This window comes from Tympanuchus pallidicinctus, unplaced genomic scaffold (assembly GCF_026119805.1).
Source record: "Tympanuchus pallidicinctus isolate F22 unplaced genomic scaffold, pur_lepc_1.0 scaffold2, whole genome shotgun sequence".
NCBI classification, from domain to species: domain Eukaryota; kingdom Metazoa; phylum Chordata; class Aves; order Galliformes; family Phasianidae; genus Tympanuchus; species Tympanuchus pallidicinctus.
This window is the reverse complement of record NW_026294721.1, coordinates 28,907,286-28,931,774: the sequence shown is the minus strand read 5'-3', so window position 1 is coordinate 28,931,774 and position 24,489 is coordinate 28,907,286. Positions and strand designations below refer to the sequence as shown.

Here is a 24,489-nt window from a genome sequence, read left to right as displayed (position 1 = left end):
CAAAAGATTCCTTTTCCAGAGACAAATTTATTAACTACAGATTACAGGAACAAAATAATAGAGAAATTTTCAACAGATGTATATAATTGTATTCTGTACGACGAGACACATAGACTTGGTGAAATTCACCATGATTCTTCCCTCTTTTTCTGCCCATTTGAGTTATTTGCCTCTATTTTCCAAAAGTGTTTATGTTGTTGTTGTTTTTTTATTTTTAAACAGAAAATGAACCAAAACTGAAATAACACTGCACAATTTTTCAGTTGAAAATTAAAAGCCCTTGGAGAGAAGTTTTAAAAACTTTTGGCCATGAAGTTTAATGCCTCCCTCAGTATGCTCAAAAAAGGAATCAAGCATAATTATTTTAATTGAATACGTTATTTTTAATTGAACACACGTGAATTGTTTACAAAAATTTGGATACATTCAGAATTGTGAAAATTATGTCTTAAATGTTGGAAAGTCTCATCTGACCTGAAGAACATCAGAGTTCTACAGGCATTATAAACTCCTCATGTTACAGAAGTAAGTTATCTTGGTGTTTTGCAGTAAAGCCTTGCACCACTCTCCCTTGTCATTGTGGCACACAAGCCAGAAGAGAGCAGCTAAATACAAGTGCAGTTGTACTGAGAGTGTTTGAGCTCTCTTCTACAAGTATGTGATGACAAAGCAAGCTGATGCGCAGGAAAATATGAGATGTCTTCAGGGTAGTTCTTCCTCTGTAAGGAGGACCTGGAGGCCTTACTGGCATATCAACCACATGGAAGTCATTTCAGTCACCCTGGATATGTTCAAGACCAGATTGGATGGGGATTTGAGCAACTTAATCTAGTGGAAGGTGTTCTTGTCCATGGCAAGGGAGTTATAACAAGGTGATCTCTAAGTCCCTTCCAACCAAACCCAAATCATTCTATGATCAACATGCTTAAAAGTATTATGGCTGTTGTGATTTTGGCACATTTTTCACAGAGCACATCTGTGTGGCTAACTTATTCAGTCTAAAAGAAGAGAAAAAAGAGGAAGAAAGGGAAACAGTTCTTCCTTTGGAAATTTTACTTAGAAATGAATTTTTTTTTTAAATTTGGTATAGTTTTCTTATTAAAATTTATTTTCTTTTTATTTCAAATTTAAAAGATTCTGGAAATAAAATAAGTGATTTAGGTCAGCTATAAACTAAGTCTGACTTCTGGTTGTTGCATTTACGTTTCTTATGTACGAAATACGCAAACAGTTGTGGATTTATTTTTTGTTTTCTGGCAAACTGAAGAATCTGTGGGCAGCACCTAACAACAAAAGAGATAAGCAGTGTAGAAAGAGCCACAGTAAAAGTAGGTTCTAATGCTAATAGCAGAGGCTGACTGTTCTGCACCAAGGAGTCACCTTTGGTTTTACAAGGTCTTCAGAAGGGAAATGCTTATATAGTGTAAACTCTGTGCTTTGATTTCAGTGTGGTGCTGGTTATATACACTCTGAAAATGCTGCCCAAGGTCAGTAACAATATTGACAGAATGAGCACTCATTCAAAGTAAACATCAAAGACAAGTTAGCATTGCAGGCACAGTAATATTTAACACAAACAGTTAACAATATGGGTTGGTTTTTTGTTTTTTGTTTTTTGTTTTTTTTTTAAAGAGGAACTTAAACCTTATCCATTCACACAGACTTGCTGTATGTTCAGGTATGTAACAATTATTGCGACTGATATTTTGAGGAAGATTTTCATGGACACAAGGAAGTATATGTTAGTCTTTGTGGATTCTGTGGTGTGGTTGATTTATTTGATTCTTTCTCAGCTTAAATATAGCATGTTAAAAAAAAAAAAAAAGATATATTTGAAATTTGTATAGTGTACACTGAAAGTAGTTTGTGTAAGCTATTTATTTGCTGTGATGGTAATAGCACATACTTAACTACCAGCACAGAGTTGAGATTGATGATATTCTAATGGAATATTTTTCCCGTCTAAGCAAGAATAAATATGCTGCTCTGAAACAGAGCAGAAATTCTCCAAGTGTTAATAAATTTATTGTTGGTTTTTTTAATTATTATTATTATCACTTTTTTTTTTTTTAGGATGATTTGGATTTATCAGACTTTTTATTTCATTTTCTTACTTGCTTCAGTTTACAGTGGTAAGTCAATATATAATTCCTAAGACTGGTATAGATTAACACAGGTCTTCTAGGAAGGAGCAGTTAAAAAGAGTAATATTCAAAATGACCTGAATATGTATTTGTATGCGGAGTGAAGTGGGTAGAGCAGCATGATTTTGGAAGGGGGACACTTCCATTTGTACATGCAACCTGGTCCCAAGAGAGCGGGGTTGCACTCTGTTAAGTCTGGGTAACTCATAGGTGGGTGGAAGTTTTTAATTAATTCTTTGATTCCTATTATTAGGGATGGAAGTTTTTAATAGTTCTTTTTTTGGTGCTGAAGCCTGCAATGACTGTGTTTTTCAATGTCAGTATGTGTTAATGGTTTACTTTGGCTAGCAGAAGTCAGCTACAAAAACTCACATTCCATTTCCCTGAAATTCCCTCTGCCAAAGGATCATAACCAATGCCTAACAGAGTTTATGTTTAGCAATGTATTAACCATTCTCAGTGGACAATGAGGTAATTAAGGCATTTTGTTGTTCTTTTTTTAAAGCAAAATCTGTTTGACAATTGTACTATTATTTCAGAAATATTTTACCTGGATAGAAATTTCAGTAGACTAAAATCTTAGAAAATTTCTGAGGCTCCAGATATTTTTCAAGTTCAAATTTCATATTAATAAAATATTAACTTAAAAAAAAAAAACCTAGCAAATTTTACAAACATTCCCAATAGTTCCTTATTTTGTCATTTTTTTGTTGATATAGTTTACCTTTTTGCAGGAGACACTGAATTTCTTAGTATAGATTATAAGCGTATTTACTAATAAAATCCACTTGTAATATTTTAAAATTGTAAAACCCAATCTGATTTTTGCATTTGTTTTAATCTTAGGTAGCTTTTGATACAGTATGGTATCTTCATAATGATGGACTAGGAAGTTAGATTAAATCTTTTCAGTGGGATTTCTTCTCAGTCTGTAAAAATAGAATGTTTCTTCTTCATCTTTTAGCTCAGAAGGAGAACTTCTATAGACCCAATAATAAAAATTAGTGTATTTTCTGCCAGCAGAGAGGGACAAATACAAGAAGTGTATGGGCTCCTCTGTGAAGCCAGTTCTCTTGTGCTTTAACGTGGAAATCTGAATAATTCCATGGTTTAGAAAGATGGGATGTGGTTGCCAATTAGATATCTTCATATCACTGACAAGGCCATGCAATGTGAATAGATTTGATTACAGAGAATTCTGCATGGGATTGACAATAAATTCCTGCAGATACAAGGTGGTAATCCAACATATTTTGGTTCTGGATAATTCCTGAGATACTGCTCTTGTCGCACTCTATGTATATATATATAATTTTTGGGGGGGGTCATGTACCAAGTTGGACAGGGTTCAAGATGACTTGAAAGGTAGGAAGTTTATAAAATGCTGAGAACCACTGAAGTTGTTTCACACATGGCACCAGCTAGGAATTTGGACTGAGAGAATCCCTCAACAATTGGACAACAATTGGACACCCACCCTCACATATTTTCTAACTCTTTTTGCCATATTACAACCTTCTCTTGATTTTTCTCTTAATGGCTCCCTGTACCAGTCTCCCTTTGAAAATTCTTCTGCTCCTGAGATCTGCTGTGAAGGTTCCTCACTTTATGGCCTATTCCTATACCTTAGGGCATCTGCCACCACTTAAGTTGTATTCTTACAGCCTTGAGCATGGAGCGAGGGATACCAGAGGGTTTCTGTTTTACCAGACTGTAGAGCAGGGATGATACGCTCAGAGGAACTGTGATACTCACCCCACTTACTTTTCTTCTCTTGCCAAAGCACAGTAAATAAGGGGCAATGTCTTCACCCTCTCCTAATGAACTGTCCACACCCGCATCTTCAATAATTCGCTCGTTTTGTCATTTCATATCAGAATGTGTGACACAGATCTATGAAAATACTTACTTCCAAGGAGGAGACCTCATTACGGTTTTCACACCAAGTGCCAATTACTGTCAAATAGTTTGTACTTACCATCCTACCTGCCTGCTCTTCACATATTTGCCGGTGACGTGGACTAAAGATCCTGCACAGAGGTAAAATGTTCATATTCTTGTGGCTTTTTGCTGTGATAATTTTAGGAACTTGGTAATATTCTGACAAAACTTGGGCATGCGCAGGTTACAGGGATGCTTTGGAAGACTATGTCATGTATCTTTAAAACTGATGACATAAAAGGATATTTACTATACTTTGAAATATACTTTAAATTTGGCAACATCTAATCTTTCATACTTGCTTACCAACACCTCCAAGGAAATAGCACCAACTGTGCATTCCTTCCTCCATTGCACTTACTTATTTTTGAGAAACTAAGTAGCCAATTTCATGTTTCCATTTGCCACTTCTTTTGCCTGTCATCCCATCCACTCTCTTTAGCATATTTTTCTCTCTATTAAGTGATTAGGAATTCCAATAGCCTGAGGTAAGGCTGCCTTCTCTCTCTGTGCCTTTTGTGTTTCTGTCTCCAAACTGTATTGGTCCCACACACACCATGTATGCTCATCTATCACCAAGCATACTAGTACCAACTTTGTCTTTATTTAAACTCAACTTGTTTTCATTTTCACGTTGAAGAATAATGTACAGCCTGTGTTTTACTTGAGAAACAATGAGGGAGTACTATGTAATACTGCAAAACTGTAAATCACTCCTTTTTAAAATAGGTTCTCCTGCTACTTAAAAGACAGTGATACTGAAATGCTACCAAAAGTGAAGATGGAAGGAGCTATTTCTGGACATTCTTTAAAACAATGCAACATCAAAATTAGTGGTAAGGTACAGTTATCTGTATGTTTGAATTCTGTGTTCTAACACATTGCAAATGTGATAGAGAATCAGCATCTTGAAAACAGAAACTGAATCAGGAGGTGGCCAAGCAGAGACTTTGCCCAGATGTCTTTTGCCCTATCTCTTTCAAACGTAGCACAGAAATCCTTTGCTGATTTCATGCTTCAATCTCAACTATCCTCCAGTGAAGCTTCCCAGTCAAGGCAAGTCCCTGCTCTCAGGATTTCATTTGCTAGAGGCAAAGGTGGGAGACATTAAACTGATACCTTGAGTTCCAAAGATGAATTTGAAGGGTTAAGTGGATTTTTATGCCAATTTTCAACTGAAGTTATTGACAGATTCGTTGTGTTTGCTTCTGACTGGAACATGTGTTCCAATCATTCAAGTCTTTTGAAATCCCTTTTCTATCTGCTTTCTCTCACATTTATATTTCTGCATAGATTTAGACCAGAATAGTAAGTTTTAATGAGATGTTATTTTTCATATTCTTTAGATAATTTATAAGAGTTACTTTAGAATCATGTGATTGCCACTAAAATAAAAATCTATTTATATGTGTTTAAAATCCCCACCAATGTTTGGCTGACTCATGTGTTCTGTGAAGAGACCCCACTGCCCAAAACCTTCATCCTTTGTAGGGAAAGTATTTCAAACTCCATGTTCATAGTCCTCCCTCTGTGGAGTATAAATTGAATCTTCTGTTTCAAATGGGAGATGGCTATAGCTTAAAAGGTGAGATTTGGTATTTTAAACTGGTGTATAAATTTGGAAATAGAATAGTATACATTTTAGTGTTGATCCTGAATTTTTGTATGATTAACCTCACCATGGTCTTGGTGTGGATAAAGATTGTGTCACAGCTTGTTAGTTTTTTTCTCTGACATATTATGCCTATACTTCTGATTTTACTTTTAGTAACTATGTGCAAAATACAGTGTGACCGAAGTGAGCACAGGAAGTGACCCCACATCAGGATAATGGCTGTGTCTTAAAAACTGCTATTGTTTGGGAAGTTCTGGGGGAAAAGAGAGTATGAGAATATTTTTGGACCTTTTCTATTCCTTTTTTTTTCACAGCTTGCAGTCCAGATGTCCACTTAGGATTGGATATGCAAGGAGTAAATTATGACATTAGTATGGCTGACAGCTATCAACAGTGCCAAAAAAGATGCACCAATGACAAGCACTGCCATTTTTTTACATATGCCCGAGGAACATTCCATGATGCAAGCTTTCGGTAAATATGCATTTGATCCCTGTACTTAGATGTACTTAGATCCCTGTGCTTTACACTTAGATGCCTGTACACTAAATCTCAGACCAGTCAGAGGTGAAAGAATTTATTCAAGGAAATGAGTTTTAATTTGACTAGTAATCCTTGCAATGTTTATTCAAGTTTACAGTAAGGAAAATTGAAAACAATTTAAATGTTCTGGAGATATTGAAATGCAAATTGTACTGGCAATTGTGCAATGATATTGCTTTGTAAAATCTTACTCTGATTATTGCTCTGAAAATGGCATCATTAATGCAGTCAGGGGAATTCTTTCATTTGTACTTGGACTATTTTTGAGCTGTCAGCTTGCTTGATTTTACAAAAATGTTATTCAGTTGCATCCATTCCTTATTTGAAGATTTTTCTGGAGGCTGGATATTGCTCTGGCCTATGAGCAAAGCAGGCATTATGGTAGGACTCATGGAAACAGAAGAATAATGTAGACCAAGGAAGATAACCTATTGTCTTACTACTTTCTTTATTCTTTATCACTCAGTGAAAAATGCTTCTTGAAACATACCAGTTTAGGAACTCCAACCAGCATAAGGGTGCTTGATGAGGTTGTGTCTGGATTCTCCTTAAAGCCATGTCAGCTTTCTGAATTAGGTAACTGCTTACAATCTCTGTTGATTCAGTTTAGGTTCAAGTATTATGGACGATGAGATGCAGTCTCTCTGACATGCATAAATGTTTTGTGACATAAAATAATTATAATATAAATTTATTCTTTGAAGTATAGTTAGTACTCTCAGGCACAAAACAGACTTTTTTCCACTCTATTATTCTGTCTTACAAAAGGTTTTGTTTCCTTTGATGATGTGAAGAATTCTTTCATAAGATTAGCCTGATGACTCTTAGCATTTTATCTTTGCATCATAGATACAAAAAAAAAAAAAAAAAAAAAAAAAGACACACAGAATCCCATCTAAGTCAAAGGACAAGAGAAATATAAATCTTTCTAAATTCTGTTAGTATACCAGATATACTTCAAGAGGTTTTTAATGAGGATGTGCAGCTTTGTGATACAACTGACTAATATGAAGGTACAAATTCTGTGTGTTGGTGTTTTTGATAAAAGCAATGTTTGTGTTCATTCTTGTAACCATTACTCAGGAAAAACTCTCCAGAGTTCATGATCAAGCTCTGTGCATTGTATCTTATTTTTAATTATTCAATGAAAATTCAGTTTTATTGAGACTCTTCTAGTCTCACAAGATGAATAATCGTTGCAAAATATTGAAAAAGTGGTTGATTCAGATCCTTACAATGAAGACATTTAAAGAAAAATGAATAGTGAGGAAGAAAAAAGGAAGAAAAATCTTTGTAAAGAGAAGAAAATCTGTTTTTTCTCTCTCCTTCTCCCTTGCTCTCTGAGAAAGAACTGGGAAAAGATTTTTTTCCAAACTGCTTCATTAGATAAGCCAGTAAGACATGTATTTATTGTTTGAAGAAAAATCACAGTAGCCAGGAGCATCCTATTGACAGACTTTGAGAAGAATCAGGGGACTGTAGCATAAGCACAAACAATATGATATTCAAATTTTATAAAGTTAAATCGAAGACCATAGGAGAATTTATCAAAGGCATGTGGTGACATGAAATTAATGATCCATGACAAATAAAGTAAAAATTTCTGAATGCATGTGAAATTCAGTCTTGTTTCTTTTCTTTTTTTTTTTTTTTTTTTTTTTTGTGTGTGTGTGTGTGTGTGTGTGTGTGTGTTTGTTGCAAGATAGGGAAGGATTTAGAGAGAGAAAGGGAGAGAGAGAGAAAGAATAAATCATAAATCATGAGACTATAAAATCCTAGACAATGCTATCAGGTAATGAGATCATTTGTTCAGACAGAGGGATGTGTAATAAATTAGAAAAATCTCAGTGTTATCTTCTGCCTTATTGTGTTCCAAATGCCTGAAATGTGTTTACTTGAATATTGAATATCTTGTTTATTTCTGACTTAGACTGATTAATCCTACATTATTCATGGGCCAGCTTCATCATTTTAAAAATGGATACTAGGCTTCCCTTTCAAAGCCTTTGGAATCACAGCAATACTCTGTACATATCAAAAGCAAAGCTACCAAGAAACTTAGATTCCTTCAATCTAAGAACACCAAATTCATCAGTTTTACGAAATTTCTCTATTTTCTGTTCCTTGTTGTCTTCCTTCTGCTCACTAATGTTGACCATCTAATTGCAGTTTGTTTTCATGAAAATGAGATGTTAAAAAAGGTAGTTCTGTAGCCTTTCTTGTGTCCACTGTCATTAACTTCTCCCCTGAGCAGAACCCAGGCTCCTTTTCTAATCCTAATTCACTGACACTAAATACATACTTGTGTTTTGAGAATGGTTCTTGCTACTTGCCCTTCCATTTTCTGTCTTCGCCCTTCTGCTTTTGTTCTTATGCACTCCTGCTCTTACTTGTCCATAGCAATTTGTCATACATTTTGCCTTTTGCAAAGTTCCTTTCTTGAGGTCACTGAATATTGAACTGGTGATCACTGAAATCATTATTAGTATCCATATACTTGCAGATTCACATTTCTGATTTAAATATCATTTCCTGAAAATGGTATTTGTTCTCCTGAACTCTATTTAGCCCTTAACATGAGATCTTGCCTAATAATTGTCAGAATTAATTGACCTTTATTTTCTGATCTTCTCTTTGCTCTTCCCATTGTGTAATAAATGACCTCTATTGTGGTCTTTTCATGTTTATGGTTTTATTTTTTAATTTTTAAATCACATTGTACTAACAGAAGTCACATTAAGATTTGCTTCTCCATTTTTTTTTTTTTCCCTCTTTTGTAATAAGATGCTCCCAGTTTGTTTCTGTAGCTAACTGGGTGGTGTCAGCTCAGCTACTGTCCTTTCTCAGCTGTAGAGGTTATCTGCTTCCACCAAGTCCAGTCCTATGGTTTCATAATTCTAAGAGTAGTGCTGCATTTTTTCCTCCTTTTTATTGTTGTATAAGTATTTTAACTAGGAATTCAAGTGTATCATCAAAGAGGGCAACACACTCATTTCTGTTAAAATTTCTGTGTTGGTATTTCCTGTGACTTCCATATCCATAGTCTGGTTATGGGAATTACCCTGCCAACCTTCTGTTATTTTTGATCCTGTTATAGGGAAGACTGCATGTTACTCTCACTTACTCTGCCTACTTTTTGAAATAATATTTAGATAAATAAAATTAAGAAAATAATCTGGTATTTTTCTCCTAGTCTTCCTATTATCCTCTTAGGTATACAAGTTTTAATAATTTTAGGCCTTGACAATATTAATAAGTTTTATTTCTAATTATGAATGTATATTTTGATTTCTGTTCCTAATTTAGATCTCCCTCCATATTAGATCAGCAGATTTGTATTCTAGCATGTAATTTGCAATTCTCCCCTGCTCTATCTCTCTATGAGTTTACATACTTCAAAAATGTTTTCAAGAAATAGTTTCTGGTTAAAATGAGATGATGTCTTTCCAGTTTATCAGGCAAAAAGAAGAGAAAATGTAAATTATGGGAATGTATAATCTGTAAACCTTAACTCTCTGGTATAAGATAGAAGCTTTGGAATTTTGATATTCTTTTCTTGTTTTATACAGATTGTCAAATGGACATTTTTGAACATGAAGAATTTTCAGGAATTAATGTTACAAGTTTTTTCACTCCTGACACATTCGTCTGCCAAACTATTTGTACTTATTTTCCAAACTGCTTGTTCTTTACATTCTTCACCAAGGAATGGCGAATAGAATCCCAAAGGTGAATTTGACGACTTTTAACTCTCTGAAAGATATTTATTAAAAACAAAACAAACAAACAAAAAAACAAAAACAAAAAAAAAAAAAAAACAGCCAAACAGAAACAACCCCACAATCTCAGCCTTTTTAATCACCATTTTATTATATTCTTGGAAATCATTGTTAAAGGTTTATTTTCTGCAAAACAGCTTTTTTTTTTTTTTTTTTTTTAACAATTTTTAATGTGTTGCATCTGTACATTTATAATTTCACTTATCCTATGGTATGAGCAGGGATCTTGTACTTCAGCTGCATATTTAGTATTAATCTGAAAAAATATATATGTTCAGTAAGGAGACAACCTTCAGGTTGTTTTGATAACTTAGAGCCGAATTTTATGAAATTGTTAATATGTCTGGTTTCCTCGCAGAATTAGGGTACTTACTTAAAAGCTTTTGAATCAAGTTAACAGGTTTGAAAGTGTTTATTTTTAAAGATCGAACTTCTTTCTTTCATGTTTGGCAGTGAAGAGTCAAAAAGTTACAGTCCCCTGAAAACAGAGGTGGAATGAAGAATAATGCTTCAATGAAATTGAAGTAAAACTGAGATGGCATATATAATCTAAAGTTATCTCTTCCCTGTGTGTATAAATACCATACAATTTTCAGTAGTACATCCGTATGGCATTTCACATAACTACAAAATCCTTCTCAATTAACTTAGTGAACACATTTTCATATGGAATACTTTTATAGATAAAATTTTGGACTTTCCCTTACCTGAAACATAAATGTTAGAATGTAAGAACAAACTCAAAGAACAAATGGCTGTTTTTTGTTTTTTATTATAGAAATCTTTGCCTCCTGAAAACATCAACAAGTGGAATACCAGAGGCACTTACATTACGAGAAAATGCTATTTCAGGTTTTGGTCTCCTAAATTGCAGAAGATACTTTCCTGGTAAACAATAAGTTACAATAAAAATACGACTCTTGAATTAATGAAATGAATAGACCTACTGATGCTTGGAACACACTCATTCTTACAGCCTGCAATTCTCGCACTTATGTGCATATGAATTTTGTGGGAGATGAACTCAATGTCACTTATACTAAAGGACCCAGAGCTTGTCAGCAGGTTTGCACAGACATGATCCGCTGCCAATTTTTTACCTACTTTCCCCTCCAAGAGTCATGCAATGAGGAAAGGTGAGAATTTTTATGGATGGCATCTAGTGTGCGTGTTCTGTATAAGAAGTATAAACTGGATCTTTGTATTTATTTATTGTCAGAAAGTGTGAGTGTCATTTAAGAATGTCCTCAAATGGATCTCCAGTGGAAATACAACATGGGCCAGGAAGAATCTCTGGATACTCACTAAGACTGTGTAAAAAAAAGGCCAGTACTGGTAAGTAAAATTTTCCTTTTAAAGAGATTTTTAGGCATGTTTTGGTACGGGAAACCTAAGCCCTTTGTTTTTCTCTTTTTCTATTTTTTTTCTCTTCTGAATATTGCTTGCATAGAAATTAGGCAGAGGCAGATCATGAAGATAAAGAGTATTCTAAAAAAGTGAACTCTGCACAGCCTGCATAACAGACAGTACCTGTAAACTTTTTTAAACTGGATTTTATTGTTAAAAAAAAAAAAAAGTCATAAACGGATTAGAATGTCTGATGTTCTTTGTTCCTATTTGCAGGGTAGCAGTAGTTACATCTTTTTTTCATGGTCAAATGAAAATTATCTGCTTAGCAGTTTTCAATTATTTCTGTAGTATGTATGCAGCATTCTTCAAGAAATATTAGGATAATTGGAGGGACGGATTCTTCCCCTGGTGAATGGCCATGGCAAGTAAGCTTACACGTGAAGCTATCTCGCCGGAGACACCTCTGTGGGGGCTCTATCATAAGTAACCAGTGGATCCTTACAGCTGCCCACTGTTTTGTGAGGTGAGTCCTAAATGTAAATTTACACGTAAAAATTGCATCCAAGATCTGCAACTAGTTGAGGTTCACCTTTCAGAAAGATAAGTCTGTGTGATTAAAATAGCTAGAACAGAATCAACTATTTTGATATAATCAGAAGGTGAAATTTTAAGGTTGTCTGTTCATACTCTTGATGTAATTGGCCCTCCACACTTTGCCCTTTGTAGCATAGTGCTGTGCTACTGATTATTTAACGCATCTAAAGTAGATGATAGGTACCTACAAGAGTGTAAACTTTCTCATGCAACATGAACTTTTTCTTACTGTGATATCATATTATCAAGGAAAATCTGTTGTTAAGTTAGTCATTCAAAAAATATGAAATGGAATACATCAGAGATTCCTCTGTGGTACTTAAGGAATGGTACCAATCTGACAGGGTGTTCGGCAAAGGCCTGGACACAAGGTAAATCTCTAAGGGGTCCAATTAGACTGACTCTTGAATGTGCACTACCTTTCTCTGTAACAATCAAATCCTAATAGGACTGGTTTTCATTTAATATTCTTTATTTTCTAATGCTATCAACTACCCAATTAACACACTGTTTTGATACAGATTTCAGCCCTGGAAATAATATCTAGACTTCCGAGTACTCAAAGCTTTGCTAATTTGCATGGATGTATACATGGAAATGGACTATATATCACATGGATATATAGTAGGTACTGTTAATGACCACAAAATTGCTATCACATTTAAGTTGTGAAATCATGTGTGTTGTGAAGAGCTGTTTTAAGGATCTTGCACATGATTTACATCCTCGCTAGATGATCATACCCTGTAAAGCAGGTAGGCCTGACATTTACAGACTGAAAATTGTAAGGCTGTTGGTTGAGTCAGTGTAATGTCAGAATGGCACAGGTAGTATAAAATGCTTTAAAGAATAAAAAATTATCGAGGCTAAAATCAGAAGCTTTTATGCAAGCATTTTTGTACATTATCCCTTATTGTTTCAGCTTAATGAAATATTGTCAAAGCCAGTTGACAAACCTTATAAAAGCGGATAAACCCCACTTAAGACTCAGAAAAATCCATTATAGGGAATATCATTCTCTACCTTCAATCCAGTATTGTAGAGTTACCAGCATTTTAAAGGACAAAAGGAGGACTTGTCTAAAGAGTAAAAAAGTGTAGACTGTGTTCATTAGAAATGACTAAGGTCAACTGATATTTACAAATATACACACAAAATGTTCAAAACAATTTTTTAAATATTGAAGGTAGGTTTTGCAGCTTCTTTGATGTATGTATCAAAAATTTTAGGTTGCCCTAATAGTAGAGCACCACAATGAAATAACCCTTAAATGGACTCAAAGAAAAGTTAAAATTATAAATATTAAGTGGAATGTTTTATATTGGTCTGAGGTATTGTATTTTCTATTTTCTTTTATTTTGGTGTCTTCTAATTCTACTTGAGTTTGTTTTTCCACCTCTGTTTTGGTTACTACAGATGTTGTACTGGAATGAGAATGGAAAGAATCTCTTTTACTTCCTCAGGATTTGTGTTAGACTCTTGAAGATAAAAATAGTAAGAGCAGAGTGAAACAGAAAATGAAAAAAGGCAGAAGGGGAAATTGGGTTAAAAAGGGTCAGAACAAGAGTCTGACTGTAAGGGAGAGGAAAGACTGGTGTGGTGCTGAAAATATAGATAAAAAGAGGAAGAAAATAAATGAAAAGTGGGAGGAATGGATAAGAGAAATCTGTTTTTAGGTTTGAGAATGTGAAAATACGACTGGGAAGAGTAACCTCAGTGCTGTTCACTGTACACTCAGAGGGTGCTGGCACTTGCACCAAACTAAAACAGTGCAAATCTCTGTCTTTTTCCCTCAGTGTTCAGAACCCCAACATTTGGCGTGTTTATGCTGGTGTTTTAAAACAATCAGAAATAAATGAAGATACACCTTTCTTCAGAGTGGAAGAGATTATTATTCATCCTCAGTATAACTCTGCGCAGACTGGATATGACATTGCTTTATTGAAACTTGATAAGGCTATGAATTTTACTGGTATGTATTCTATCTCGGGAGGAAATTTTTCAGAATGATAAAGGCTGTTTTTTTGCATGACAGTTCGTGAAACTTGGGTTGTCATCTTTTAATCTGTAATCACTTGGTTTTAAGGAAAATCTCATTTTGTCGGCTTTTTAAAGATAATTTGGGGCTTTTATTTATGTGACAAGGGCAGTATCTAGTAAAATGTACAAAGAATAACATGGAGGATATCAGGTATTATGTAGGTGCCCAAAAAACCTTAATATTTTATTTCTTCCTACTGGCCAAACTAATATTTTTAATCATATTTTAGATCTTCAACTTCCTATTTGCCTGCCATCAAAAGAAGAGGCTAGTATGCTCTATACTGACTGCTGGGTAATTGGATGGGGTTACAGGAAGGAAAGAGGTACAGATAAATATTTAAACTGTGACTTCTTGTATTTGTAAAATGCATTGTGTTAAAAGAAAATATCCTCAAATGCCTTCTTAACTCTTAACCAGGAATGGTGTTTACAGACTATGCAAAGAATGTGCATTTGCTCATATCGTTATTTATATGAATTCAAAGCAGTAATAGAATCATAGAACCACCGAGGTTTGAAAAGGATCAATCTAGTCCAACCTTCAGGATCATCCAGTCCAACCTTCCACCTATCATCAAGATATAAGCCAGGATGTCATTAGCTTTCTTGGTCATCTGAGCATACTGCTGGCTGATGTTCAGCTGAGCGTTGAATAATACCATCAGGTCTGTTTCTTTCACACTCTCTTTTAGCCATTCTGACCCAAGCCTCTAGTGTGGTCTGGGGTTTTTATGACCAAAGTTCAGGAACTGGCACTTATCTTGATCTTCAATCCATTGGCCTCTGCCCAGCTATCCAGATTGTCCAGATTGCTTTGTAGGACCTTCCTACCCCAAGACACAACAGAACTTCCTCTCAATTTGATGTCTTCTGCAAACTTACTATGGGTGCACTCATTCCCCTCATCCCAATCATCATTAAAGATAACAAACAGGACAGGTCCAAGTACTGACCCCTGGGGACCACCAGGCATGACTGGTCACCAGCTGGATTCATCTCCATTCATCACCACTTTCTGGGCCTGGTAATCCAGCCAGTTCTTTACCTAGCAAAGAGCTTATCTGCCCAAGCCACAGGCTGCCAGCTTCTTAGGAGAATACTGTGGGAGACAATGTTGAATTCATCAGAGTCAATGGGCATGAATATAATCATTCCTATAGATGGATTCTCTACATTCTTTCCTGCTTTCTTGCTCCAGGTAGATGAATGCAAGTTGCCTAGTTAAACATCACCATGTACCATCCCAAATATACTTTGAGTTATGTAATGATATGTTACAGATACAGATAATAGACTAATTGCTGTACAGTTGGATCTTGAATTGCAGTCTGCACATAACTTGTTTTTTTAAATATGTTATTTTGTTCATATGACTTCACTTCAGAAATCGGAGATCAATGCATATTGCTTTCATGATTCTAAAGGTTGTTTATGATAAGTATCAATGACCTTTGTGTTTTAATAGTAGGTGTGATTTGAACTCTGATCTTACCCAGAAGTTGGCCAACTAACTGTTAATTATTAAACTCTATTACATTGCATATATAGATGAATCTGTTTAGAGTTTCCTTCTCTGCACACTTCCCCATTTGAGAGTTAGAGATTAATGCGAAATCTAACAGAATTCTAATTTCTTCTATTCATTTGTCAGAAAAGACTGCTCTCTACTACTTTTATTTACTTTACATGAAATTTTCACTACCCTGTAGACAACTGGGGTATTGGGCAGCACACATCTGGAAATTGTATTGCTTCAATTGTATTGCAACACATTACTAAGAAACAATTATCAGTAAAACAAAGCAACGCTCTTCATGGGAATACAGGCTCCAAGACTCAATGCCCACAGCAAATCACTGGGGAGTTTTGAAACATTCTTGGTCATAAGTCATACTGTGTTTTCACAACATTCTAAAAAACCCAGACAAGCAACACTGTTTAAAAAATGAAAACAAATGTCATGGCTGTTTAACTGCACACTAAAAGCAATGAACTCTGACTTTTTAGTATCACCGAATGGGGACTTTTAGAGTATAGTTTTAGCTTATACTTTGCTAGAGCTGAACATCTGTCTGATCATAATATGTATTACATAGGTCGTGTAGAAGATATTCTTCAGAAAGTTACTGTTCCACTAATGTCAAAAGAGGAATGCCAGGCAAGATACCGGAAGCGCAGAATCGATGACAAAGAGATCTGTGCTGGCTATGATGAAGGTGGAAAGGATGCCTGTAAGGTAACAGAAAGATGTCATATATTGCCATATATTTCAATAATTTGTTTGAATGTATAACTGAATAACATAAATGCTTAATTTTCATAACAAGCATATATTTATAAATAGAACTGTTTTTTAATATGTTACTTTTGCTTGCTGAAAGCACTGACAGTCAACATGTATGTATAGCACCTATTATGCGACATCAAAATCCTTTGGGATAGACTTTCCATATTCTATTGTGTTTACAAATAAAGAATCTCCAAGTGGGGAGAGAGAGAGACACACACACACAGAAATAGAAAGAGCGAGAGAGGCAGGCAAGCATACATTTACATCTCTGCACTCTCCTATTAAGGGGACGAAGTCAACTTCCCTCTGTGAGTTTCAAGTTAAGAGGCAAAATTCATTGGTTTGCTGAGAATTATACAACTTTCCCTTAAAAAACAAAAATGTGAAGAGCATGTAAGGAGATCATAAAGTACAAGTTCCAACTGTCATATGTTTAGGGAGCAGATCAATATTCCTCTGTAGTAGTGGAAAACCAGAGAGAGCGACTATAATATCTCAGATATTATAGACATTTCTCCAGGAACACACATTTCCTCTCTCATGTTTTTATTTCTTGATATGAAATATAGTATGTAAAAGCTTATTTTGAATCATCCACTATCCACAAGCATCCAGAGTGGATAGTGTTAGAAATGAAATATGGAAAGCTATAGACAACATGAGCAGACTGGTCTGTTCATTATTAGAATTGGAAATGTCACAACAGCATGAGGTCAGTGAGCCAAGTTCTCTGCTTGAGTGTAAACTCATGCACTTACTGTTAAATATTTTAAGTCAATTATAATAGACAAAAATAGTCACGTTAATAAGATTAAATTCTCTGCCAAATATAGTATACATTTTAAGCATTTAAGATATGTTCTCTATTAATGTACTGTTATTATGATCACTGCTGAGTGATCATAATAACAGTGCACAAATAAAAATTCTTGGAGCTGGGAAGTAATTTTTTCCTCAATACTAGTTAAGTTTTGTTTGTATGAAACAGCATCAGAACATGGTGATGATGTTACATAACAATGACACACTGTTGTCTCAGCAGCTCATAACAGCTATATTAAAGAACTTTATGTTCAGAAAGATCAATTAGGAATATGAAAAGAAAACAGACATGTGTTTTATCCCAGGGAAGATGGTCAGTCAAACAGGATAATGCATGCATAAAGCTGAGGTTTGCATATCCAAACAAAGACACTGGCAAATTTACTAGTTTTCTTACCTGTACATGTTATGTACATGTTTAATCCTCACTGAGGGTTAAACTGGCAAATATAGATAAATAAAAAAAGTCAACTGAGCAACAACAACAAAAAAAACCAGTAACATTGAACTGTAATTGAACTTACTTGCAATGACTGGAAAGTATTTAGACACCATTCTACCAGATAAACAGAAAAGCTTCTTTGATACTGTGAAAAGCAACTTTAAGTGAGAGTAATTGAACTCTATGCAGTTATTGTGTTGTTGACACTGGATGATGCTGATTTTATCATGGCTTTCTTTGAGAGAGAAATTCTGTTCCTTGTGAAGTCTTTCTGTCCTGTGACACAGGGAGATTCTGGAGGACCACTGTCGTGCAGGCACGAGGAAGTGTGGTATCTGGTGGGCATCACCAGTTGGGGTGAAGGCTGCGCTCGGCCCCGGCAGCCAGGAGTCTACACAAAAGTTGTTGAATTTTCAGACTGGATTTTGGAAAAAACTACGTAACGTGAACATAACTTAATGACTCATAATGTTGTTGTAGAGAAACAACCTTGGGAGCAACAGGAAGATGTTTAATGTAAAAATAAAAAATAAAAAAAATAAAGTTTTAAAATGGTGTTACCTGTTAGTCGAAGCATAAAAGACTTGATTAAAGAAGTAGAAAAGAAAAAATGAATGAACTTTACAATGAATGAATTAAAATCAGTAGCAAACTTTCAGACTTTCTGATCACTGATTTGTCAGAAAATATTATACATCTGAGCCATTGACTTCTTCTTTCATCTCCAGCATAAAATATTCTATGAGACGTGTTTAAGGAGATTGGGGATTTTTTGCTTACTTCAGTGATGACAGGACATCCTCATCTTCTGTACATGTAACTGACATTAACAGTGATTAAGAGAAAGTATTAAAAGGCCAGGAAAATCTGGCATCTAGTCCAAAAGCTCATTGATGACAGACTACAACTGACATTATAATCCTCTTGATTAAATAAACTGTCTCAGCTACAGAATAATATTCTTGATTTTTACCTTGATAATAACTTTTCCCTTTTTGATTTTCTCTTTTTTTTCTTTTGTTCTTTCTACTCATCTACTTGTTACTGTCAGTTAACACAAATGTTTTGTAGCCAAAAAAAATACTAATGTAAGAAGCAGCAGTCAAAGTAGTAAGAAGTTTTCCAGAAGTATTTCTGGATCAGAAGGGAACACACATTTTTCTTTTGCTTTTGTCTTTGCTAAACTTGTTTCCTAATACTCTACATTGCCTTAATTGCTGAAAATATGTTCCAGAATTCTGCTTATGATTGCCTCACAGCCACACTGAGTGTGTTGTTGAGGTCTATACTGGCAGTGTCCTTAGGAGTAAATGCAGTAATTAAATAAAATATGTCAAATTTATGGAAAAATACTCAACAAGCTACCATAAATGAGTTCAACATTTATTTTTTTAAAGCATTATTTGCAACTATCACCAAGGAAAAATGAAATTCCACAACTACAAGGTTACGAACAACTGCACAAATTCTTAACCCTACTAAGAGCCCCTGTCATGAGTGAGCTCTCTTGGTGTTCTAGATCCCTGCTTTGAGAACCTTTGTGCTGGCTGCAGCTGTTCAGAGGCCCAAAAGGCAAAGGTGGGAGACACACATTAAAACAACAAAATGCAGGTGTAAAATGCGAGATAAAATTGAAGTTATCTTCATGCTCTGATTAATCCAAACCTGGTTTAAAATATCAGCAATCCTCTGACGTGCTGTCAAAAACTCGTGGACTTAAAAAAGAGGCTGAGAGTGGACAGGAAAAAATAGAAAGCACAAATGCAACACAAGAAGGAGAAATATTTCTGGCATTAAAGTGTAGTTCTATTCTCAAGGGGAATGAATGAAGACTCTGGAGAAGAGCTGCTGAAGAAACAAAGGAAACATGTCACTGTGAAAACAGAGACTAAAATTCTCAAATAAAGTGCCAGCAGTAGACCATCTGCAATATTCATCTGCCAATCCTTGAGCTAAATTCATACTTGCTAAAGAAATATCAGCGCCGAAATGAGAACCTCTAATGCTTTCTTATGATAATAATATAATCAGAATCTGTGTTAATAAGTGTGATCCTGCTTAATCTTTCTGTTATCAGCAGGTAGCTTACAGTAAAAGAGAGGTAGTCTATGGCCTCTTTTTCTCCTTCCTTTTCCTCTCCCTTATTTGGGAAAAATAACTAGGAAAAAAAAGCAACATCTTAAAACTTGTTTTAGTCTCATTAAAGAAAAATCTGGCCTTATACTTCAAATCTTCCCCTTCTTGTGCTATCACAGAACATAAACTTCAGTGCTTTAGTTGTTATTTTGATTAATGGCAAGTGTCTCTGGCGGTGTTTTATATTCTGTTTTGTATTCTACTTTATTTCTACTGAAAATCAATGAAGCACATCATCTCGCTTATACCAGATCAGCAGAAATCTTTTGGAGGAATGTTGGCATTAGTCTGCCCTGAGGCTTTATTCAAATAAGGTCCCTGTTCTGAGAAATTTACAGTCTTGTTCAGGCACAGAGGAGACACTTCATACACACAACGATATTCTGGAGGGCAGTTTGTTCATTGTAAAGTAAAGGAGGCTGTGGAGTTGCTTCAGTGGACTCTTCAGTTTGTAGTCATTTTAATAAGACTGTAAACTAAACAAAACCAGTTTTCCATTAAATTGATGTTGCAATGTGTTTTCCTTCACAGCTGATGCTCTGCCTTATGACTGAGTCTGAAATACATTGTCTTATTCTTGAAGACGTTCAAGAGACATTTAGATGTGATACTAAGGGGCATGCTTTAGTAGAGAAATATTGGTGGTAGGTGGATGGTTGGACTGGGTGATCTTGGAGGAATCCAAAATTCTTATGGTATAAAATGTACAAAATTCATGCTTTTAGAGAGGGAGGGAAGGGAATCATTTGTTATAAGCTTTTTAGTATAAGATTTATTTATTTTGTGAAAAAGAATTGTTCTGACATGATGAAAGCTGCATTGCAGACCTTGAAAAGCAAGGAAGGATCTGGATAGAATGAAATTCATTCACACTGACAATCCTTCCAGTAGAAGAACTGTAAAATTAACATGTGGATACTTATTCCCAGTCTAATTTCCAGTATGTATGAAGGTTTCTTTTTGAAAATTATTATTAACTCATATAATTTGTGAAATATCTGCATTGTAACATAATAATATAAATTTCCACCTTGTATAAAAGGTACCAATAATAGCAGATGTGAATTTTTACATATTTCTAGGCAAGCATTTTTGGGAGCAGTAAATTAATTGCTTTTCCTGCAGTCTTTGTATTGAAAAATGTGTTATAGATATCTATAGGTTTATTAGAGTTATTTAAAGATATGTTATAGTTGCCAAGGTTTATTGAATTTTATAAGAGGTGTTTTTTTTAGTGAAGTTGTGCAGTGGAGATGTGAAAGAGCTATTTTGCATCATGTGGGTAGGAGAGAGGAGAACAGTGGAATACTATGAGGGGGTTGAGAAGAAACAGAAGGAGAAAGGCAAAGATGTGTCAACTTGAGGGCTGTTCCTCTCTTCTGGACTTTCTGGGACCTGACTGCTTTGACAGGTGCCTTGAAGACATAAATCTGTGGGCAGTCACTGAATGCAGCTACTTTTCTGAACTATCTTGTCCTTAGAACTCTGGTGAACAGTTGATAAATTCTGCATACTGGGCATATTGTATGAACCCACATATGCCAAAACTTTGGATTTCAGGGAATCCAAAACTTTAAGATGGGCAAAATAAGGTGATGGGAGCAACTGACATAGCTATAAACATGAAAAAGAAATTGAATAAAGAAAAAGGATGTATACTTCTCTACAGTGAAGTTTTTCTATATGTCTACAGAAATATTAGGATGGCTTTCAACAAGCCTCTGATTTCTTTAATGCCCACAGCATGACCAGCTAATATTTCAGGAAAAGGAGAAATACTTTCATGAATACTAAAATATCTCGAATTTCAAGAGATTAGTCACTAGATGGCACTTTTGCTCTAATTTGCCTTGCATTCAATAGCCATCGTGAAAAAGGAACTTGTTTTAGTATAACTTTTATCTGAGAAAGTGTATATTCAATAGATCTGAGAAAAGATTGTTTAACCTTATGTGCATAGCTGAGAAATAATCATAAATAATTAAATTAGCATCTGTTTTTGTAGATTTCAGAGAGTTCATCACTGGTAAGTATGTTTAGCTACACTTTTCCATGTGACAAAGGTAAGGTTAAGACAACAGCAGAGGAAACAAATCCCTACCTTAGAACTCCACGATCACAAGCACGCACCACAACCATTGAATGTCCCTAGAAAGGCCCTGAACACTTTGGCTCGCTCTTGAGGGTGAGATTTAAAGCCAACTTGGGTACAGTACTGTGGTCTGGGTCTGAGTTAAGGAGCTGGAGGAGAATTCATCTTGAGGAGCTGTAAGAACATGGCCCTGCACATGGTACCCTTGAAGCCAGCTTAGGCTGCACTTTAATAAAGTGTGACTATTTCCTTCCTGCTTAAATTGCTCAGGATTGGACAGGGTGAAATTCTGAGTTGTTTCTCTCCAATGTTTGGTCAGGATGCAACTGAAGTGGACTGTGCATAATAATGTCCCAGCTACTATGGGCTCTTGCGGAGCGATGATAAGTAATATCTTATTATCCTACTACAACTCCATAATCTCCAGGTAGGTGTTGGTCTTCATAAAACTTGCAGCAGTCAAGCAGGTGGAGAGAGATGTGCACCAAAGATTTAGAGAAAGTTATGGATTGAAAAATGGCCTCCATTTACAGCAAGAGACTAAAGCAGTGGGAGGATACAGTCAAGGAACTTCTGTCTCTGTTTACTGCTAGGTTGCAGCATGATATAAGCGGTCCTGTCTTGTGCACACAGGATAGATTGGACAGTCTTCTATCTGCTGGTTTGATCAACATCAGCAATATAAAATCAGGGTTTGTAGTATGAGCGATCTTTCAATCTCGAAACATCATCATCAGAGTTTTTGTTTGTTTATTCTTACTCGTTCTTTAGCTGGTTCAGTCATTCCATTCTTCTGCAAGTACCAGAAATTCATACTAGGAACTTTTTATTACTTTTCTGCAGTTGTTTTTGTTTAGAAATCTCAAATCCAATCAAAATCATAATAAAGCTAAAATAATGAAGAAAAATGCTGAGAAGGTAAAATAGGCAGAAAAATGACTAACATTAAGGTGTGAATAACTTGTGCTAGCTTGTTAAGTGTGACCTTTGGTATCACTATGAAAAAGTTCTGCTCTGTCCCTGGCAGTGCACTTGGTAGTTGCCACCCTGCAACCTGGCTGCAGCTTGGACTAACAGCAGGGCAGAGGGCAATGGCTAAGCCTGACAATTGCTTGGATAGTGAGATAGCACTGTGTAAGGAGTATTTTATTCCTATAATATTACTATTTTCTATGAATTAGACAATTTGGATTTTTAATCTATTAAACGTTAGCTATGTTAGCAGTAAATTTTGAATGGTTTTGATGTGTTCCCTTTTGCCCTTAACAAGGTTTTCAATGTGACATTAAGCAAATGGAAGCTCACCTTAGGTTACAGAGGCATACAAGGAAAAAGTAGCAAACTATCCCAAAGTGGTAACACAGCTTCTTTTTGGAGAATTGTCAGCCATTTATTGAAAGCAAAAAATGTAGTGCTTTTGCAACTCATTCTACTGTTTCTGAGCTCTTATATTATATTACTCTGCATAATACAATAGAAACTCATCTCAGTTGGCTTTCAGTCACTACCTTTCATCACTACCTAATGAAAAAATGTCAGTAACATAAATAACTGATAGCATCCTCAAAAATACAGTTGATATTGACACACAGATTTCATACTTGGTTCATATTGATTGTCTTTTAGTTTTGTACAGGATTTTCTATGTTTGGTATTGCTTCTAAAGCTGCATCTGCTAGATTCGTAGGACTGGAGGGGAAGGTCACCTTTATACATAAAAAGTACAATTCTGTCTCTTGTGGTTGCAGGAAAAAAAGCTGAAAAACATGACCCATGGCCATCCTACAGGGTACAGGCTACCATTAGTATTTGTAAGCAATTTTTTTCTGAACAAAAATCCTCCTGATATTAAAGCTTTTTTTCATTATTTCCAGCAATCTGACTCACAGCTGTCACATGTGTGGGACTGACTGTACTATGTAAACCTTCACACAAGATGAAAGATAAATCTACTGAACTAAAAAATATAAGTCAAATGTTCCAGTAGAACTTAAATCTTTTTTTTTTTTTTTTTTTTTTTTTTTTTTTTTTTTTTTTTTTAAATCTAGTTTATAGATAAAAGGGACTGCAAGAAGTTCAGGTCAGATTTTTCTGAATTTATGTCATTGACACTGGTTTCTCAAAGGTCAATGTGCACTGGTGAAATACTCCAAAACCAAGAGCAGTCTCAGCATACAGGCCACAGAGGGTATGCCAGGACTTGCTGTTTCTTTTCCATTCCATAAGAGATTTTTCTGTATCGGTGTAATCCAGACCATCTGATGCAAATTAATTTATCCTGGGAGAAACAGTTGGAAAAGAGATGGGTAGGGTAATCTTACAATAAATACTGGGACTTGAAATAGCAGCTTATTTGGAACACATCACTTTGTTTCAAGACTACCACTTGTGAAGACCCTCTGCACTTTGGTCTGGTCTGGCTGTGGGGAAGTCTCCAACGTAAACAATAAGAATACTGTTAGATCATTAGGAAATTACAGCAATGTTTTCAGTTGCTATTTCTGTGCTCTGATTGATAGAGAGACCCCCCAGTTGCAGTATTTCAGAGGCACACTTACAACATTGTGATGACCATCTACAATCCGTTAGTGCAAACAAGATTATGGACAGAGAACTCATGCCTCTCAAATGCGTTTTCTGAGCATGAGGGACACCCTTGGTGGAATGACTCATATCTGCCTGGTAAGTGAGACACACA

The 24,489-nt window shown here is 35.3% G+C and overlaps 1 protein-coding gene and 1 long non-coding RNA gene across 7 annotated transcripts in view; both read left to right on the top strand.

Annotated features, from left to right (window-relative positions):
• The first annotated feature begins 1,534 nt into the window (after window positions 1-1,534).
• Window positions 1,535-21,572, top strand: LOC128080587 (plasma kallikrein-like). 6 transcript variants are annotated; one of them, XM_052682960.1, is made up of 15 exons: window positions 1,536-1,678; window positions 2,074-2,132; window positions 4,022-4,184; window positions 4,815-4,921; window positions 6,015-6,174; window positions 6,710-6,819; window positions 9,813-9,972; window positions 10,801-10,910; window positions 10,999-11,158; window positions 11,242-11,357; window positions 11,721-11,895; window positions 13,763-13,938; window positions 14,237-14,332; window positions 16,106-16,245; window positions 19,381-21,572. In XM_052682960.1, exons 1-15 carry the CDS (start codon window positions 1,671-1,673, stop codon window positions 19,390-19,392), a joined length of 1,752 nt encoding a protein of 583 aa, XP_052538920.1. In that variant the 5' UTR covers window positions 1,536-1,670; the 3' UTR covers window positions 19,393-21,572. The 6 variants fall into 6 exon arrangements, 5 of the variants coding, with proteins under 5 accessions (XP_052538922.1, XP_052538920.1, XP_052538918.1 ...); XM_052682958.1 differs by lacking the exon at window positions 19,381-21,572 and adding an exon at window positions 17,851-18,915; XM_052682959.1 differs by lacking the exon at window positions 19,381-21,572 and adding an exon at window positions 17,808-18,915.
• A 250-nt stretch (window positions 21,573-21,822) lies between these two features.
• Window positions 21,823-24,489, top strand: part of LOC128080582 (uncharacterized) — a 41,175-nt gene continuing 38,508 nt past the window's right edge. Inside the window, exon 1 of the long non-coding RNA XR_008206784.1 lies at window positions 21,823-24,473. This is a non-coding gene — a long non-coding RNA (uncharacterized LOC128080582). The remainder of the gene's footprint in view (window positions 24,474-24,489) is intronic.

Excerpts from the sequence above, each read along its gene's own strand:
- LOC128080587 (XM_052682958.1), top strand. Across the intron at positions 2,133-4,021 it reads ACTTGCTTCAGTTTACAGTG|AATGTGTGACACAGATCTAT; the intron begins GTAAGTCAATAT and ends ATTTCATATCAG. Across the intron at positions 14,333-16,105 it reads GGGTTACAGGAAGGAAAGAG|GTCGTGTAGAAGATATTCTT; the intron begins GTACAGATAAAT and ends TGTATTACATAG.